Source organism: Thunnus albacares, chromosome 8 (genome assembly GCF_914725855.1).
Source record: "Thunnus albacares chromosome 8, fThuAlb1.1, whole genome shotgun sequence".
Classification (NCBI taxonomy): Eukaryota; Metazoa; Chordata; class Actinopteri; order Scombriformes; family Scombridae; genus Thunnus; species Thunnus albacares.
Window position 1 is genome coordinate 12,216,150 of NC_058113.1, and position 19,843 is coordinate 12,235,992.

At 37.9% G+C, this 19,843-nt stretch overlaps 1 protein-coding gene across 2 annotated transcripts in view; it reads left to right on the plus strand.

Annotated features, from left to right (window-relative positions):
- Positions 1–664: 664 nt before the first annotated feature.
- Positions 665–19,843, plus strand: part of dnah5 (dynein, axonemal, heavy chain 5) — a 111,211-nt gene continuing 92,032 nt past the window's right edge. Inside the window, exons 1-15 of one of the 2 annotated variants that reach the window (XM_044359873.1) lie at positions 665–944; positions 10,351–10,485; positions 10,888–10,972; positions 11,222–11,403; positions 12,773–12,991; positions 13,622–13,759; positions 14,322–14,498; positions 14,724–14,837; positions 15,029–15,136; positions 15,631–15,753; positions 16,084–16,299; positions 17,656–17,763; positions 18,099–18,184; positions 18,744–18,951; positions 19,109–19,222. In XM_044359873.1, the coding sequence (XP_044215808.1) occupies positions 855–944; positions 10,351–10,485; positions 10,888–10,972; positions 11,222–11,403; positions 12,773–12,991; positions 13,622–13,759; positions 14,322–14,498; positions 14,724–14,837; positions 15,029–15,136; positions 15,631–15,753; positions 16,084–16,299; positions 17,656–17,763; positions 18,099–18,184; positions 18,744–18,951; positions 19,109–19,222 (2,103 nt within the window). In that variant the 5' untranslated portion in view covers positions 665–854. The remainder of the gene's footprint in view (positions 945–10,350; positions 10,486–10,887; positions 10,973–11,221; positions 11,404–12,772; positions 12,992–13,621; positions 13,760–14,321; positions 14,499–14,723; positions 14,838–15,028; positions 15,137–15,630; positions 15,754–16,083; positions 16,300–17,655; positions 17,764–18,098; positions 18,185–18,743; positions 18,952–19,108; positions 19,223–19,843) is intronic. The other variant, XM_044359874.1, reaches the window with a different exon arrangement.

Genomic DNA, 19,843 nt, shown 5'->3' on the forward strand with positions numbered 1-19,843 from the left:
TATGTATATATATATATATATATGTTTTATCTAACAGTTAGGCCTGTGACGTCATCAGCCCATTTAATGCAATGAGCAATTAGCAGTCACACCTGGCTAAGCTAATTGTTTAGCTGTTTTTAGCTATCTGCTCCTGACAATGATTTATTAAAAACCGAAAGTTTGAAACAATATGCCTCCGTCTTATTTTTTATCCATGTATCCGGTAACTTCCGTATTATAAACAAATACACTGAAACATACAGGTTGGTCTAACTTGCATTTGTTAAAACTAACGCGACGTGTTGCTGTATTAGGCTAGTGCGTTAGATGGCAAGAAGACAATTAAGCTGCCACTTACAAACTTATGAAAGAACAGTTGGCTTAAACACTGAGCACATTCTAAGAACAAAAAACAAGTAACTAAAGAGACTTGCCCAAAAAATCTGGTTCCCAACTGGTCCAGGAATCACCAACAAACTGTTAGGTGCTATTTGATACAACTGGAGCTGATTCTTGGACATTGGTGATGCAGTGATCCTATTTTTCTTTCTGTCCGTCTATATAACTGTTTATACAAGTACACCATTTTATCCTATTTTGAGACAATCTAAGAACAATGCGCAATAGCCACTTTCTTTCAGGACCAGCCCACTGCCCCTTTGCCCCCTTCACAGATACCCCGTTACCTTGGAAACCACTAACAACATACATGACCAACGCTGAGAAAAAAACGTGTTTTGTAGAAGGAACGAAACAAATCTGGGGAAACCTCAAACCTAAATAAACGACCGACAAAAACGCCCGTCTAGAAGCGGATAAAGTTACGAACTGAGATTATCGATTTTGATTTTCTGTGAAGGAATGTTAGAGCCATGTCCTTCAGCTCTCGGCTCGCCAAAGTCAGCTACAGGAACAGACCCACGCAGCCCTCTGTACCAGCGGAGTTATTCAAGGAGATGCAGGTTTGATCCCAAATACATTCATATATTAATATATTAATATATAGGCCTATATATAATAATAATCATGACAACGTGATATTTCTTTAAATGTATGGCTCTGAGGGAAATAAGGGATATACCTATCCATTTCAATCACTATAATAGGCTAATCCATTATCATTTATTCTTTAAGCCTAATTCACTTTTGGAAATTGTGGTTGTCAATATTGTGTAAAGAATCATCACACTAGTAAATGGTTATTATTGACTTGATATTTGTAAAATATACCTCCAAATGTATCATTGGGTTTGGATTTTTTTTGTTAATTTGGGTGGCACAGTTGCCCAAATGAAGTTAAACAGTTTTGCATTTAACTGGCCTGTTTGCACTCATTAAAAATGCAAAAGCAGACCAAGTTCCCAGTTCCCGTTTCATATATATTACATATATATTTTGCAGCTCGTTTAAATGTAATGCAGAAAGTCACACATATGTGTCTAACAAATCAGAGTTTTATGTTTCATCTTTGCTCACCTTAAAACAAACCTTAGCACAAAGCACAAAACTGGGGATGCTAGAAATGATAAATTACTGATATATTAAAGACCAAGTAAAGTGATCAAATGCCACCTTCTTCTATGTAAACAAGAGGTTCTCAAACTTTCTAATTAATGTATTGTTATATTTAACATTGGTCTAGAAAAAAATACCACAGGTAGTTATTTCATCTAGCACAGGGAGGTGTAACTAACTCAATGAAAGGTGATATGAGTTGGGAGAGTGAAACCTCACATCAGGGTTCTCTTCTCTCTTGTGTAAAAAAAAAAAAAAAAAAAGAAGGTAATGACTGAATTAATCTGCACTTCATTTTCAACTCAGTAATCCCCTGAGCCACTGGCCTTTCAGCAGTGTTCAAAAATAGCTGTAGCATATTTCTTTACTATGTATTGGTTGTATTATGAGCCTCAGTCCACTAGATGGTAGCGTGTTCATATCATAGTTGATGAAAGACCATGTTCCATGAAGATGACAAGATTGATGAACAAGCAAGTTTGGATCAGCTAGTGTGGAATTATGTCTTTATTAAAATGGTAATTGATATCAGTGGGAAATTATGCTATTATAGCAGGCTAATTTAGTGGATTTAAAATCAAGAGATCAACTTATATGTGTTAAAGTCACCCAATCACTTCAGAACTTCACAAATTCTACCTTTATAAAGGTCAGGATTAAAGGGACATAATTCACATTTGAGTATTATTTATTTTTTACGTTTTGGTTTTATTTATGATTTTTGTAACGTAGTATGTTTTTGATAACATTTTTGCATTCCTTTAAAGCCCAACCTTTCATAAAGGCTATAAAATAAATATCGCTTGATATAAATACATTGCTTCATTAAAACTCTACGGCGCAAATCATCTCAAAGATAAATACTGCACTATATAGGCTACAATGATATACATGATCAATTAGTATGCAAAACACATCAACAACTCTCCAGTAACTAGAAGCCACGGCATGCTGACCCTGTGGATCTGCTTCAATTTGGACCAAGAATTCTTCAAATTGATTCAATTTCACCCTAATTTTAAAATAAATATCCACATGCAAATTACCATCAGGTGCTCATAGAGTCTGTCTCGCTGTCCTTATCCATACATTTTAAACAGAAATGACTTGTGAAATGCCAACAAACACAACACCTCCCTCTTATTTATGCATTTTTAAAGCAGTCAGTATTAATGAAGAACATAAACTACAAAAAAAAAAAAAAAAAATACTGGTCTATTACAACGAGATCTTGACACATAATCATTGACACTGTTTTACTTGACTTAAGCCCTTGTATACTGGATTTGTGACTTCCTAAAATGAGCAGTCAGTCAGCTGTCAGTGTGAAAGGGTCGATGTCTCAAAACGCCTTCTGGTTAAGACTAAAGTGGAAACTCTGCTATACTTGGTGTGACAGTTCTGTGTTTTTTCAGTAACTGGTGTCACAGTGTGGCGGGAAAGTTGTGTCATCTTCTCTGTTAAATATGTGCCGGTCTGCTTTTGATGACAGGTTAGGTGACAAGGAAAGACTCAGTGTGGACTGCCTTTCATATGGGATGGAGCCAGATTAGCACAGCAAATCCTGCACTGTGTGGATCAGTTGAATATAACACAACCTCTACAGTATCTGTTTGTCTTCCTTATGTCCAATTTATTTCAGCCTCATAACAGACAGTAGAGAAAGTTTTATTACCTCAGACAATAGAGGCAGTATAAAATTATTATTAGATTTGGTTCTTTAGTTGTACACAGGAGTGGTTAAAACAGCTGTGACTACCATAAAAAGAGAGTTGCAGATCAAGTCCTCAGAGCTGTTTCAGCTGCTGAGACCATATTGTGCTACAATATGTTTTTAGTTTTAAAACAGATTTGTTTCAACTATCCGTGTCAGTGTGAGGATCCTCTGGGAGAGCACCGGACCTTCCTGTGTCTTGCTCCCTTTCTCTGTGTCTTTCTTTCTTAGATCTCACCAGCCCCTCATTTATAATTTATAGTCCCTCTCCTGTTTCACGGCAGCTCACAACCAGACAGTTCAATATAGAAAATCAGTCATGGCATAGTGAAAAATTGATGACCAAACCGCTTTTAGATGCAAAGCTTTGCAATCATTTCTTCAATATCAAACCATCAGTGCTTCTCATCTGCAGGATGCCACAGTAAAAGCTAATGGAATTTTATATTAATTGGTGGGAGGTCTGTGTGTGTGCATGTGCGTGTGTGTGTGTGTGTGTGCGTGCGTGTGTGTGTGTGCGTGTGTGGACGTTTGTGTTTACTGGGTGAATGATTAGGGACTCCCGCTAGGCCCGCAACTTATGATTATTTTCATTATTAACTAATCTATAAAAATATCTTTGAACTAATCATTTTATCTATAAAATGTAAAAAAAACAAAACAAAACAAAACTACAGCCCCAGGTGACATTCTGAAATTGCTTGTTTTGTCAAAACTCTACAGTAATCAATGTGCAATGACATAAAACAGAGAAAAGCAGCAAATTCCCACACTTAAGAAGGTGGAACCAGCAAATGTTCTGTATATATACTGGATAAATTACTTAATCTCATTTAAGTCATTTACTCATAATGCATATATTACATACATGTATCAACCGTTTTTGCAATAATCATCTTAATTATAATCTTACTTTATTCTTGCTTAAGCATTTTTCACACTAAATTAAATTAACCCTCAACATAAAAGTGAGATGAAACTAGAAAGAAAAATCAACCATGGATGCAATTATGACTTCTAACATAATACTTATATCACGTTAGATTAAACTATGTATAAAAAGCAAAATGCTAATGATTTTCCTGTCAGTTGTCAACATTATATTCTTACTCTGTTGTTGTCTTATGTAGGTCACAGATTACTACAGTCACTACATGACTAGCTTCAGTCAGTTAGCATACAGTGGTTGCGCATACAATATTCTAAAAGGGTGTTAACTGTGGGAAACCTGGCGTCCTTTAAAATGTTGTCAAAGTCACACTAGAACATCATTATTGTTATAACTGATAATATACAGTAACTGATTTATTTGATCTGTTTGTGTTCATGTGTGCATTGTGTGTGTGTGTGTGTGTGTGTTTTTTAAGAGGTTATATCTGAAACTGTTACCCACCCACACTGTATTCCAACATATCAGCACTTCCACACCCACCCTCTCTCCATCCCATTGTTATATTAGACTTGTAAGATGAGAGTAGAACCATGACAATTACCTTGCCGACAGGTGGTCATCCAACACCGCATTATCTAGTGAGCAGTCCCCTTTTAGGACACTGATAATTTCAGGGCAGTAACCTTTCTCACATGGCAAATAAGAAGGCTGATTGCTCACATACAGTAGCAAAGCCACTTGTTCTCTGTCTTGTCCTCTTTGTTTGGAGGCTGTAATTCTCTAATGTCATGAATAGCAAAGCCAATCAAGAGGGTGGAATGACTTGAAAAGAAGTGTCAGTGTGAGAGGGCGACGACGATGCTGCATTTTAAACCAGACTATCAAAACAAGGTAAGGTGACCCAAGAGTTCTGAAGTTACAGACAACTTGGCTTCTTGGCTTCTTTGGCCAAATGTAATTTATCATTAATGTGACAGGATTCAGTAAACAGCTCTTGTGTGCTTGTATCAAAATGTAGCTGATAGAAAAGCGCAAGAGGGCAAAAGCAAGGCAGTCTTAGAAAAAACAGGTTGTATGTATGGAATCCAATTTGAAAATGTTTTAGTGTGCTGCAGGTTATGCAGGCCTTACCCAAGGAGTAATAATGGCAGATTTTATCTGACAACAGCCTCAGTCTCATATACTTATTTACCAGATAAAGATACAGCAGCTAATAAAGAAGTTGCAACAAACCACCAGAGAAATTAACTGAAATCCTTTTTTTCTTACATGCATATACTGTAGATCATTAAAGCGCAAATTTGAGGATAAAAATAAAACCATATCTATTTTCTGTATCTTGTAGTTACTGATGTTTTGAAAAAATATTTCCATGTTTTATACATTTGGACTAAACCTTTAGATGATATTTCTGGGTTAAATTTGGATTTTAACATCTCTATTATATCATCCAACCATAATTTTAACACAAAAAAGTGACTGAGCAAATACAGACCAGATCATTTAAAATAGTAGCTAAAGATAACAAGGTGGTTAATCCACTTTTGTCCTTGTGTTTTTTCTTGTTGCAATTGTTTTATAAAACTACACAACAGAGACTTCTCCAGCTGGCCTGGTGTGTTGTTGTTTTGGCTTTGAGGTTATACAATTCTTTATTAACTTAGTTTTACCAGTAACAAGGTGAATGTCACTGCATGAAAGACAGTGTCCTTGCAGTGTGACTTGTACAATGTTTGCAAAGTCCAAAGCTACTAATGTCACTGTAAAATAAGCATTTACTGTAACTAGTTTTGCATGGTGTACGTAATCAGGTGACACAGGTCAAGTCTTGGGGAGCACTAATACATACGAAAACAGTCTGATAAATTCATGCGCTGGGGTTGAGGACTACATATTTAAATTTAAAATCTGGGGATGTGGAGATAGAATGAAGTGAGGATACCAGCCCTCTGTAGTCCGCTCCACATCTCTGCTTGTGGCTAGAGGCTCGAGGCTACATTAGCCGCTACTAGCATAACAATCTCTGTGATCTTCTGAGTGTATGGAATATAAAAGACGTTATCTCTCCCTCTGCTGCATCAATTTTTACCCTTTATTTAAACTGTCCCTCAAGAGTTCGACATGAGTCCGGTGCTAATCTGCGGAGTACTCTTTATACACAAAATCTACTCAGAACCGCACACAAATGGCACATTAAGATTTTTATTTATTTGAATTTTTTTTGACTATGCTTTGTTCTGGCTGCTTGCTAGCCTATACTGTTAGAACATACCTGAGGTGTGTGCACATTGTGTGTGTGCATGTGTGCTAATCCTGTATGTTAATTTATGAGCCCACAGTGCATGCTTACATACACAGTGGCCACCTGTGTGTTTTTCTGCATATGGCCTCTCTGTGTGCTTGTGTACTATAAATAAGAGTATTCATTCACAGGTGAACGTTTGATGTACTTGTCGCAAATTGGATGTGTTTTTCATTTATTTTGAATAGTCCATAAGGGATGATATCTATCCTGACCATAGCTGGCTGTGAAAATTCATACGCTGTTGACAGGAATGGCCATTAAACATAAAGCAGGCATAGCCTCAGCTCAGCTGGCTCAGTGGTCACCACTGACAACTTGATAGGGCTAATCCCTTTGAGGGTGTGAGTATACAACTCCTCTGTGTACATCTCGATGAGAAAGTGATAGCAGGTTATAGAGAAGATATAGAGAAGTGTTTGAGCTGGAGAGGTGAGGAGCTGTCATGTCTCAGGTGTTTCGGAAACAGCTCTGGAAACAGACTGTTTCCAAGCTCATTCGGGTAAGAGAAATCATGCAGCGCTGTTGTTGTTTTTGTTGCGGTGTCATTTCAGGGTTCTCAGCCATTTTAGTTTACCCATCCATATAATTCTCATGTATTATGCTAAGTACTGGCTATGATGGTTCATTTACCACACTGTGATTTGAAACTAAATGGACAAAACTAACTGCAAAACTTTGTCTAACTAGTGTTGACTTTGGCAGTGTGTGTTTCTATTCCCCAGAAGATTTCGATTATAATTGAATCATTTTTTTGTGTTGATTTAAGGTTTGGCATGGCACTTCAAGCATCTTGAATTGACTTTTTAAATATTACATAAATTATCAGACTATATTTGAGCCAAATTTACCTGCTGCACTATTTTTTCACAGCTATTTTCTCCTTAATTCCTAAGGCCACAGTATTTGTTATGGGGATTGTCCGTCTCGCCATAGCTTATCTCAGGATGGGGCTTTACATATGAAAGCTATTAATGTTGTAGCTGTTATTACATGGCTCTTCCATGTGTATATGTGTATATGTGTGTGTGCCTGTTATTGTCATTGGTGGAGCATGTTATTGTTGGTTAGTATATTTTGGGTGTTTGTATTGCATTTAGTGGTGACTTTCCCTGCTTGTTTGAATAGTCTGCACTACTCTGCATTGTGTGTCTCTGGGCTGAGATGGCTGTTTACACAATTTGGAGTAAAAGCATAGAGAAGATGTGAAATGGCTGGTCGCCCAGCAACTGTTGGCTTGATATGCTTTTTTTTTTTATGGTCGACCTATGATGTGTTTGTGTGTGTATAATGTGTGTATATCACCAGAGACTTTAACAAAGCTGATGTGATTCATTGTCACAGTTCTGCAGTAGTTCATTTGAATTTATTTTAATTATCTGAATAAATGTTTCTATTTTATGATGTTAGCTTGGGTTGATTTATTAAACAATCATGTCTAAAATGTAAAAATACTTTTGTATTTTTTTATTTCACAAATAATGCTGGAAACCAAATGCAACTGCTAAGCATTGTAGAAAATGTAAAATAGAAATTAGATCACTAGTCTAGAAATTAAAGTTATACAGCTGAAGTCACATAGGTCAGATAAGTGTGAGCTCATGTTCCTCATGGTCTGCTGCAGTTGGTTTCAGTCTGTGGTTTGTCCCTGTTCTCAAGTTTGACTGGCTTAAGCTGTACCTTACAGGAGTGAAATATAACAGAGCACTGATATCAATACAAAGTCTGTTTACATTTAGTATATACAGTATATATTTAAGTTCATATATGAGTTGAATGACTGAACTGTATGTACTGAGACCAAATTTCAAGCCTGTAATTTTGCATTGCTTAGCAACCAGATCTCTGTCAAGGTGACCTGTTCCCGAGAGCAGTTTGTTGGTGCTTGGCAAATGTTGCCATACTTTTTGAGAAAGTTAATAATTCAACATATTTTGTGAGCGGTGCACCCATTTCAGCTCTTTTCTTTTTTCTCTGTGCAAGCTTGCATGTCCATGTGGTGATCGTCTGACCTCTTTTAAAGCTGAAAGGGGCTGGGCTGCTAACTGGCTAATGTGTTGCTGCTCTTGCTAACCATGTTGACACACACAGTTTGCGTGTGTCCTGTCCAAACTTGTTGGTATGCTCCACCACACTCTGACTTCACATGACTAACTACCTTAACTAACAAGAATCAATACCTTGACTCTTAACCGTCCTGAGTTGCAGCATATATTGAACGATCTCGTTTCTCTCCATGTTCATGTCCTTGCTTCCTCCCTCTTGCTTTCTTTCTTCATCCTCAGGTTTTTACCTGTTACAGTGTACCTTTCTTCCTCCCTTTATTTCTTTTTCTGTTCATTTTTCACCTTCATCCATTTTCCCTCCCTTTGCTTTCCTTTTCTCAGTTTCTTCCTCACTATGCACAGCTGCCCACCTTATACTCTACCAGTCTCTCTCCCTTCATTTTTAAGGATCGGTTTTCCTCTTTTTTTTTCTCAGCTCTCTATGCCCCTTGTATCTGTGTTTTTGTCCATGTGTTCAGCCCCCATCTTCTCTTCCTCCCTCAATCACTTCATGTCTATCTAATCTTACCATCCTTTGTACTTGTGTCTTTTTTTCTCTTTCCTCTTTATGGTCCTCTCAGCACTTTATTCAGGGTTCTATCAATTCTTCAAAACCTGTCACTATCTATTTTTTCTCCCATCTGATTCAAACTACAATCCAAGGGACTCACAAAGATAACTCGCATGTATGCCCTGCGCTCAACTGTACTATATGGACCTTTGCAGTTTGGCAAGACATATAAGGAAAAGGCCAAGGAATTATAAGTACATAGAGCCACATAGATGTCTGCTTAAAATCACAAGAAAGTTAGAGGAGAGAAAAGGAAATCTGGATGAAAGAGAAACTTGAGAAATATCACAGAAGTTGGTGATCAGTTAATGCGTCATTCTCATTGTTAATCCAGTTGTTGAAAAATGTCTAAACAAACTGGTACATAAAAGGGCTGGCTCTAAAGTATTCTATTTTTGGCCTGGCCAGTCACAGCAGGATGTTTCCTGCTTTGTTGCAGAAGTGGGCCTTTTAAAAGATAGTCTGACCAAAGTGACGTCAATGCAAAAAGTATTTTAAGCTAGAAAGAGCTATTCTTGTCAGCACCCTGTTTGAATTCCAGATAAACAAAAGAAAGGGTAAATGAGAGAATTTAAATGCACCCTGCAGCCGACACACCATGCAACACCAGGTTTCATGTAATTTAATGGCTGACCTTGTTCCTGTGTTACTAAGCAGCAGAACCTGGCAACACATTGTGGCTGATTTTACTGTCGCACTAACTTAAACGCAAGCCATGGCCTGTTGTAAACTGGCTGCGTTGCTGTTTAATGCATTCAAAGAAAGCTGCATTTGGATAGGTGCTAAGAGAGTCATAAGAGAGACATGGAAGCACTGCTCCAAAGTAGAAGGATGAAAATGAAGATGTGCGTTTGAAATTCTCAAAGGAATACTGACTCACGTTTTGGATATTTTCTGTTAATCTTGTGTGGAGCTAGATACGGAAGGATACTGTGTGCACAATATACTAAGGATTACTCATTTTACAATTTTATGACATATCCTACTGCTCATTCATTTAAAACTGTGCATAACCCTGATTCTTTGAAAGGGCTTTTATTTAAATGATGTCTGAGCCGATGTGTACGACCACAGAAGAGCTTCAATCATCTGTCATTACCAACAGTCACATCGCTACATGCAAAGTACGTGAAATATTGTTTAATGGCTTTGTGCTGGGTTTGGTCATGTGATCGCTTAAGTTTTTATTTTCTCCTCTCACAGAAAAAAACTACAACTGCGTAGTATATTCTTTTTTTTTTATCATGAAGGAATCAGAGCTGGGCTGAATTTAAAAGTAACTTGGAGGCTCCATCCTGATATTAAAATTGTCCTCACGTTTTGTTTCAGCAAAAGTTGAAGGAGGAGCGAGAAGCTAAGCGTGCCCAGCTGGATGGAAGACATGACTACGTCCTCAGCATCGTGGCTTCATGCCTGGGATTGGAGAAAGCTGATGTGGAAGATGCCATACTGGAGGGTAATCAGGTACTCAAACTCAGATTTTCACACAGCATGTTTTTTTTTTTTGTAGACCACACATTTTCAAAATACTGTAGGTGTAGCAGCATTTTCAAAACATGCATTATTGTGTTATTGATACAAAACCACTGCCACATCTGTATTCTTAGTTTTAGTTCAGTTTTGTGGGGTTAAGCATTGTATTATGGCAAATAATTTGGTTAGGATATATGTTTTAATTTAGAGTTTCAACTTTGCTTGAAGTTACACCATGCACATGTATGCGCTGCTGTGTTTAAACCCCTACAGAACATATGGTGTTGAATGAGTCTCTTCTTTCCTCACTAAAATGACAGCAAGCATTGGATTGCATCTTAGAGACTGAGTTTTGTCTGATTGCGTTGAAAGTTTTCTTTTCATATTTCTTAGATTGACCGTATGGAGCAGTTCTTTGTGGCTGAGGGGCTTCCACACCTCATGTTCTACTATCAGGACATCGAGCCGCTAGAAGCAGGTACAGGAAATGTGTACATGTATGCTTAAAAATAAACACAATCTGTACGCTGTATCTAATTTGCAACACATGATTTTTAGGGTTTGTCTCTATCAGTGACAGCAATCACAGCTGCATTGTAACTGATAAGGCCTCCGAAATCAATCATCATTCAGTTCAAAAGAAAGATGTCCTATCATAAAGATCACAGAGAGAAGTCAAAGTTGTGATGATACCTTGCGTTGCTTCTTTGTCCACTTCTTTGTTCAGCAGCAGCAGCAGCAGCAGCAGCAGCCTCTACGCCCTCTCAGCTTGTTGCCCAGCAGCCTGGTTGCAGCAAGAAGTGTAAAGTGTTTGTGACAGACGGGAGGGATGTGGCACTTACCGGAGTGTGTGTCTTCTTTACCAGAGCCAACACTTCTAAGGCAATCACCTCTGAGAACATACACAGAGTGAGTCAGTTTGCACCGTTTTGGGAAATGTAAGTCATGAGATCCGGGATGAGTGTAGGTTGATGGAGGATACGAGATAAAGTGAAACCGCAATTATGTCACTGACAGACACTAACCATCATTACCTTGAATTTTCTCGATAATCTTCTCAGCTTTTATCCAATCATACTGTGCAATGGATACATGTTTTTGATTCCTTTTGGAAGTGATTTCTCTTCGAGCCCATTTGTGTGATAAATGGTTTCCCTCAACCAAGACAGCTTCTTTTCATCCAGAGATAGTGAGAGAGGTTTGGCATTAGCACTCTGATACTGCGGGCAGTTCTGGCTATTGATTTTTGCTGATCACCTGTTGTCAGCAGCAAAACTAATCACCACCACTGATAACAGGACATGCTTGTTACCAGGCGCTCTCGGCAGGAGAGGGAGGAAGGACGACTTGTGTGTGTGTGTTTGTCAGTGTGACAGTGAGAGAGAGAGAGAGAGAGAGAGAGGAAGAGAGAGAGCTTGTGTTTATATGCCCACTATGTGAGTGCACCTGCTTTGGTGCAAGTGATCCTTGTATAAGTACCACTGTATATTTTTATTCATTTCATTAAGACAGATAAATAATAGTAATCATGATAATAAAATAAATAAATATTAATTAATATTAAAATTTTCAAAAAGCAAGCTTTGTTTGTCCACTGTCATAAATAGTCTACATTAATGGTTTGTAAGTGCAAGTGAAAGCATCAAAAAACGGGCATAATTAAACCAAAAATGTTAAATCTGTTGTTAATATAAACAGCCTCACTGTAAATGGTGGCTGGTAAAAAAAAAAAAAAAAAAAAAAAAAAAAAAGTTGAACATTTAGCACGCTAAAGATATTTTCCTTGAGAGATGGACCAAAACAGAACTAAAAAGGGAGTGACTACTGGACTCCATCAGAGTGATGCACCATGTCAAGCTTTTAGTCCTTGTTAAGTTCTTTAATGGGATAATGGTGAAAAGAGGAACTTAACAGAAGGAAGTGAAAATGAACATCTCAGCAACACACCAGGAGAGAAAAGCTGAAGTCAGGTTTGTGTAAATTACAGAAAACACCACTAACATCGACAGAGTGCGGGGTATTTGTTCCTGACAATTTTTTTGACCTTTTCTCCTGGTAGCTGAGAAGTTCACCTTCTTTCCAGTGAGTGCACATTTTAATTAATTGTCAAATGTCAAATATCTGTACCTAGCGTATAATGCCAAGGGCCGTAATGTTAACTTAGAGTATCATTTAGTCCATGAAGGAGCCTTTAAACAAGGTCAGTAGTTAGATTCAGTAAAATGTTGCATTGATTTCTGCAGAATGAGAATATGTGTGCACCATTGTCTATTTCTAGGATGTAAATTTCAATATGCTGGACACAACAGAGGTAGGTCTGTTGAAGAGTGTGGAACAGCTGCTCTCAGAGATCTTCATCCCCACATTGAGGAAGATGAACCACGGCTGGGGAGAGCTGGCCAGTACCCAGGCCCAGGCTGTCAAACAGGACTTCATATCGTCATTGGAAAGCTTTGTGTCTGTTTTGGCTGGAGCGCAGGAAAGCCTGCAAGAAAAAGTGAGTAACACACACAATAAAACATCAAGGATAATAAAACAGCTGCAAAATACTGTGACTCAGCCAAAATGGTATTTAACGAGAGGCTCATTTAAATATTTCTCCTCTAACCAGATTTTAAACCCATGCTAGTACTCTGGCATCTACATGTTACTCTGCAAATCACAGAAAAATACATAATGATTTGGATTAATATAGAGAAATAAAGGCTGCTTTATCATCTGTGAACCTTTTTTCATACAGTAGCATTACCTGTTTCATTAAATCAGTAAGAAACTTCAAAGTTTTATAGTGTACTTGCAGCTATTTTAAAATAACTGTAAACAGCCTGCCAGATTCATACAGTTATAACCATGTACAGTATACAATGAAACATTTAATGCATATCCACAGATATACACATTTTAGCACAATACATTATATTCAGTTCTTTTCAAGAAATAAACATTAGTAAACAGTATTAAACACTCAGGTCTCCTGAGATGTCCCCAGGCCATCTAGTCAGTCAGCCTCCTCTTTTTGATACATTTTATGAAACATAGACTTGTGTGAGCACACACAGGCACATCCACAAACAAATAAATTACAGACACCGCAGCAAAAATAAACCATGTCATGGCTTGCCTCTAGGTTACCTTAAAAGAGTGTGACACATTTGACCTGCGGGTGCTGAAAGGCCCATCAGACTACATGGCAGCAGCCAACAGCACAGAGACCACAGAAAAGATAGAGGCCTGCATGAAAGTCTGGATTAAACAGATAGAACAGGTAAGAAGTTACTGTGTCCTTCACTAAAATAACGTTTTATTGCTGTAATGGTGTATTCCTCTTTGTTTTGCAGTACAGCTTGTGGCCAGATTTCGATTTAGAATTTAGAAACAGATTAAAGTTTTTTTTTTAATGTATTTAAATGTGACTTTTATCAGGGGAAGTTGAACTGGAAAAATGTACAACAACTATTTGACTAGATATGTGCTTAAGATTTCATGAAGCTGGAACAACAAATGCTTAAAATGCATTTTCATCCTGAAAGGAAGCAACAGTGTCTTAACAGCGCAGATGCAAAGTATCAATTTTAGTCCATGGGTACTTAAAAAATATGGATGAATGAAGTATGTTGGTACTACTTGTTTTCTTACCTCAACTTATACCTTAATATTTCATGTTTTAATAGTTGTTCCTCACAACTCAAACATTTAATGATCCAAATACCAGTTGAAGAGGGATGCAAAACCACCACAAATAAAAATAATCTGTGACTTTAAGGGAAAGGATAAACTGCAGAAATGATGCTTAAACAGTGAGTAGATACAGTACATCTGCTCTGTAGGTTCTAGCTGAGAGTGACCAGCTGAGGAAAGAGGCAGATGACCTTGGCCCTCGGGCTGAGCTGGACCACTGGAAGAAACGAATGTCCCGCTTCAACTACCTTCTGGACCAGCTTAAGAGCCCTGACGTCAAGGCTGTACTGGGTGTGCTCTTGATGGCCAAATCTAAAATTATCAAGGTCAGAAATTCATATCAGTCACTGCTTGATTGTTGTGACTATATGTACCAAATGGACACATTTCTTTGATTCTGCAGTCTCACAGTACACTATTTTCAGTCTACAACCAGTTCCATCCATCATTTTATCATTTTATTGTTTTCTTTTTTTGTATAAATGTAAATATGCAGATGTTCACTGTGATGGAATAATACATAATGTTCAACAAGGGTCTGTTCTCTCTAGTCATGGCGGGAACTCGACACCAGGATCACTGATGCAGCCAATGAGGCCAAAGACAATGTCAAGTATCTTTACAGCCTGGAGAAGTTCTGTGACCCTCTTTACAACAGTGACCCTGTAAGACAAATGATCTTGCACTTTAAAGATGACGTGTTCTGCTGCGTTACCTCAGTTTGTGAAAATGGCGTGTTATACCAATACTGCTCAATGTCATAAAACGATTTTGAATAGATCCACATGTGCAAGTAAATGCAGTTAAAAAGGTAAGTTGTACCAACACATAAGCAATTATTTCTGTTTCAAACCAGGTATCAATGGTGGATGCAATCCCAGGTCTTATTAATGCCATCAGGATGATTCACAGTATCTCTCGCTACTACAACACATCTGAAAAGATAACATCACTATTTGTCAAGGTAAGGGTGGCTTCTATCTTGCACGATGCAAGAAGATTGTATATAATGAATGAGAATAAGTAGTTTTCCTATAGCCTTGATATTGTCTACATTTGAGTTCACAGAGTTCACTCAGAGAACTGTAATTTTCATGTTTTTATAGATGAATAACTATTGAATGGTACAGCTTTTACCTGCAAAGGCCATAGTAACACAGACTGATAAACAAGATTATCAGTAAATGGAAATAAAATTTCCATTTCTAATATCCCAGTATACATATTACTGGGTTGATTCATTAAAGAATAGATGTGAATAAAATGAAAACATCAGAAGGGTTCTTATATTAACTATAATACAGCACTCAAACAAAATTGCCTCTGCGACCTTTTGTCATCCGCACTCATGATGCACTCATATTTTGCTTCCAAGGTTGTACATTTCTAGTCTCAAGTTGTCTGGGTACACAAAGAACTCAAATGCATATGTTTCTCCACACTCATCAATATCTCCAGGTGACAAACCAGATGATCACAGCCTGCAAAGCCTACATCACTAATAATGGTTCTAATTCACTATGGGACCAGCCTCAGCAAGTTGTAGCTGACAAAATCAGAGCTGCCATCCACCTAAACAAGGTACTGGATAGTAGATTTAAATGTACCATCATTTATAATGTAAATCACTTGTAATTTTAAAGTTCAACTTATTATCAAATGTGTTTTATCATTTATTAGTATAGTTTGACACAAACCCTTTGTTTGTTTGTCAAGATATTTTATGTTACAATATGTCATCATTAGTCACACATGAGTTGTTTCAGAGACGAAATTAGGAAACTGCTCCAGGTGGAGACAATGCTATTTCTATGAAATGATGAATATTAAGATAAAAAATTGGTACTACCTTGGTATGATGGATGGATAAAAGTAAGAGTAACCAGATTTGTGTCAAACTATGTCCTCCAGGAGTATCAGCGGTATTTCCATAAGACCAAGGAAAAGTTGGAACAGACTCCCACAGAGAGACAGTTTGACTTCAGTGAGATGTACATTTTTGGGAAGTTTGATACATTCCAGAGACGACTCAACAAAATCCTGGAAATGTTCAGCACCATTTCCACCTACTCTGCCCTGCAGGACTCAAAGATAGAGGGACTGGAGACGATGGCCACCAGGTTTCAAGTGAGTATATAGTTAGATCTGATATCACACAGACGCATTCCATTAACTGATGAAATGTCACTGATAGCTGGCTGAGCCTGTATTTCTTCTGCCATTCAGTGATGTTGAAATGAAAGTGGATGTAAGTAGATGGCAAATATAAGGCTGCTGCAGCAAGTCATCTCCTGTATAACTAACACAAACATAGATGGAATATGTGAAATGTGTATATGGACTTCTATTGAGAATGACTTATAAAAGTTTGAAATCTGGTTATCAAAGCATTCAGAAGATTTCACTGAAAAACTTTTTACTGAATGTGACAAAGAAACATTTGAAAGTTTCATTCTTTATGTGAAATTGGTCTGTCCTAATTGGGTCAAATCCATTATTTCCTCAATTAATTGCATTAATTGAGCTTCTCAAATGCATATAACGAAGGAGAGCTAAATAGGAGGAGATACTGGAGGTTAATGCATTTTTAAAAGTTGAGATATTTGAGATAGTAATTGTAACAGTGGCAGTGCAACTCATTTGCATTTGTATTCAAAAGTGAGTTTTATTTCATTAACGAGGAGCTTGAGGCTGTACATTAGCAAGATGATGGCAGAGTACCTGTGCCAAGATTTTATGGGTCACAGAAATAACTGGGTTTGAATTGCACCATATTGTCTGTAACTGGTGAGTAGATGTTACCCGTAATAGTAATGTGAGCTATCTGTTTGTCTATGCTTCCTTGGAAATGCAGACTGCAGACATGCAGGCAAAATGGGAGGTAATGTCTCACTGCGGTCCTCAACTTTTAGTAATGCATGACTCATTGTCATAGTTGATAACATGCAGTAAAATTCATACATGTGAGCTAATACTGTACATATCATTAATAGCAATATGACAATACTAACAGCATGGATCATGAAAAGAGAACCAACTCCAAAATGTGTTGTGCATATGAGTTTTTCCATTGGTTTGTGTTTTGCAGTTATTTTGTATACAAATGTTTTGCATGTTGTCCAGTTGACCTTCTGTAATTCCATCAGTCCTGTGATGGCCCAAGTAACCAGATTGAACTTTATAAAAATAGATTGCAGATTTCCTTTTGTTAGCTCTGCAGTATATACATATCTTATTTTTGGTCTTACATTCCATTATGCACTATGCATATGTTTGACCTTTGCTATTTTAAAACCCTGATTAACTTGCAGACTTAGATTTTGTGTTGCCAACATCAGTGTGTTGTCACTCAGCAGCCCTGATAAACAGCTGTATTCAAGGAAATGGGATTAAAGAGTAATTAAAGATTGAATATTTACCAGCTCAGGTTTGACTGTAGTTGAACAGTTAGGCCGTGTGTTTGTATGTTTGTCTGTGTGGTAGGCTATTGTGCTCAACATGAAGAAAAAACATTACAGTTTCCTGGACCAGAGAAGAACTGACTTCGATGTAGACTATGAGGAATTCTGCAAAAGCACTGCTGAGCTCCACGTAAGTTAACTATTACAAACACAATTGATTAGTTTGTTTCCACTTTATTGCACTGTACAGTTAATGGGCCTGCACCCCACAGGTGTTTTCAGTTATTATGGTTGATTAGACCGCTGCTCAGGTTGATGTTGGGTGGGGCATGCTGGGATTTATATGAGGTCATTATATTGTACTAATAATAATGGGTGTGCTCCAAAACTTGGCATGTGCCAGATGTGTGTGGTTTAAATTTCAATTCAATCAGCACACAAAATGGCACATGCTGACCAATTGGAGGGCAGCCAAGTTGGCAGTTTTTGTAAATATATTTTTTTTGTTGGTCTTTGTGCTTCCAGAATCAGCTGAAGAGTTTCATGGATAGCACCTTTGAGAAAATTCAAAATACAGAACGAGCACTAAACGTGCTGAAGAAATTTGAAAGGTAACACCACTGTTTAGCGCTTCTAATCAGACCTTGCACATGTATTGTACCCTAAACAAATGTTTATCAGTCGTGGTCCTCAGCACAGAAGTCTACTATTTCTCTATCCTACCTGCTGATCAGTTGTAGTTAATTGCATTCACCTGGCATCCCAGACCAAAACCATTCCCCGATCAAGGGAAACAAAAAAAAACAACAGCTGGGCTCTGGCTGGACCTTTCTCACAGTGGGCATTTCAGCTTGTTAAACGCAGGTGTAACTAATAACATAATGGCTGCATTTCAATTAGGTGTGCTAGTTCCTTTTAGTCAGTTTATTGTGCATACTGGCTCACTGACACGACTTACTGGCACATCTAAATGGAGCACTTGTGTATTATCTTGTATGACATGTGCAAATGTTTTTCATTAGAAAAGTCTTTCCCAATCACCAAGATCGACCTTGATCTAAAAATAAAAAAACAATGTAATACACTTTATTTTCCTCACATCTCATTATTTAATTTGTTTAATATTGGTTGTCTGTGCAATTACCTGTATCCTCTGACTTCCTAAAACAGACTGGGCATCCCCGACCTTGGCATTGATGAAAAATACCAGCGCATTCTGCAAAACTATGGTCGGGACATTGAAATGGTTTCCCGTATCTACATGAAGCAGAAACTAGATCCCCCCATTGGCCGGGACTTACCCCCAGTGGCGGGCCGGATCATGTGGGCTCGACAGCTGTACAGCAGAATCCAGGGTCCCATGGATCTCTTTCAACAGGTAATGTTGGATATATGCCTTTCTACATTGAAACTACATAGTTGTACAAAATTGAGGTTGTCAGTGCCTCTGTGTTGTTTTTGTTGATATACCATAGAATAAATGTAGTGTTTCTCTTCCTTCTAAATAATACTATCCTATCCTATTCCCTGAGTAGCATCCAGGGGTTCTTTCCACACCAGAGGCTAAGAAGATCATCAGGAACTACAACAGGGTAGCAAGGGTCTTGCTGGAGTTTGAGATGCTTTACCATCACAGTTGGATGAAAAAGGTAAAGAAGAGAGCTCTGTTGGCCTGGGGTTAAGAAGCTGACCATAAACCACGACATCCCCGGTTTGAGTCTGGGCTGGGATCCTTGTTGCATTTCTCTCCCTGCCTGATTTCCTGTGAACTGTCTCTTCTGTCTATAATAAAGGCTTAAAATGCCCAATAAAAATTACAGTCTCATCTAGGGATGCAAGATATCGGATTTTTTGCCGATATCCGATATGCCGATATTTCCAACTCATTGTGGCCGATTGCTGATGCCGATACCGATACCGATGTATGCACATATTTTTTTTCCAGCTGGCTGAGGACATTATTATGCATGCAAGCATACATTGTACCAAGTATGATAAAGAAAGACAATATAAGAAGGAAGAATTCAGGAGACTGGATTCAGGAGCTCAGCATTAAAACTTAAATGAATTTGCCAAGTGGGTGGAGCAGTAGAGTTTTCTTTGAGTTCATTAGACAGACAGGATTAAATTAGGATTTAATCTCTGGTCCACACTCCGGAGCAGAAGGTGGCGGTAATGCGCCTAAGACGCTGGTTGCCAACCGCTGTTATGAACCAAAAAGAATAATAATAATAATTTTTTTTTAATTTTTCAAACAGAGTGGTACATCC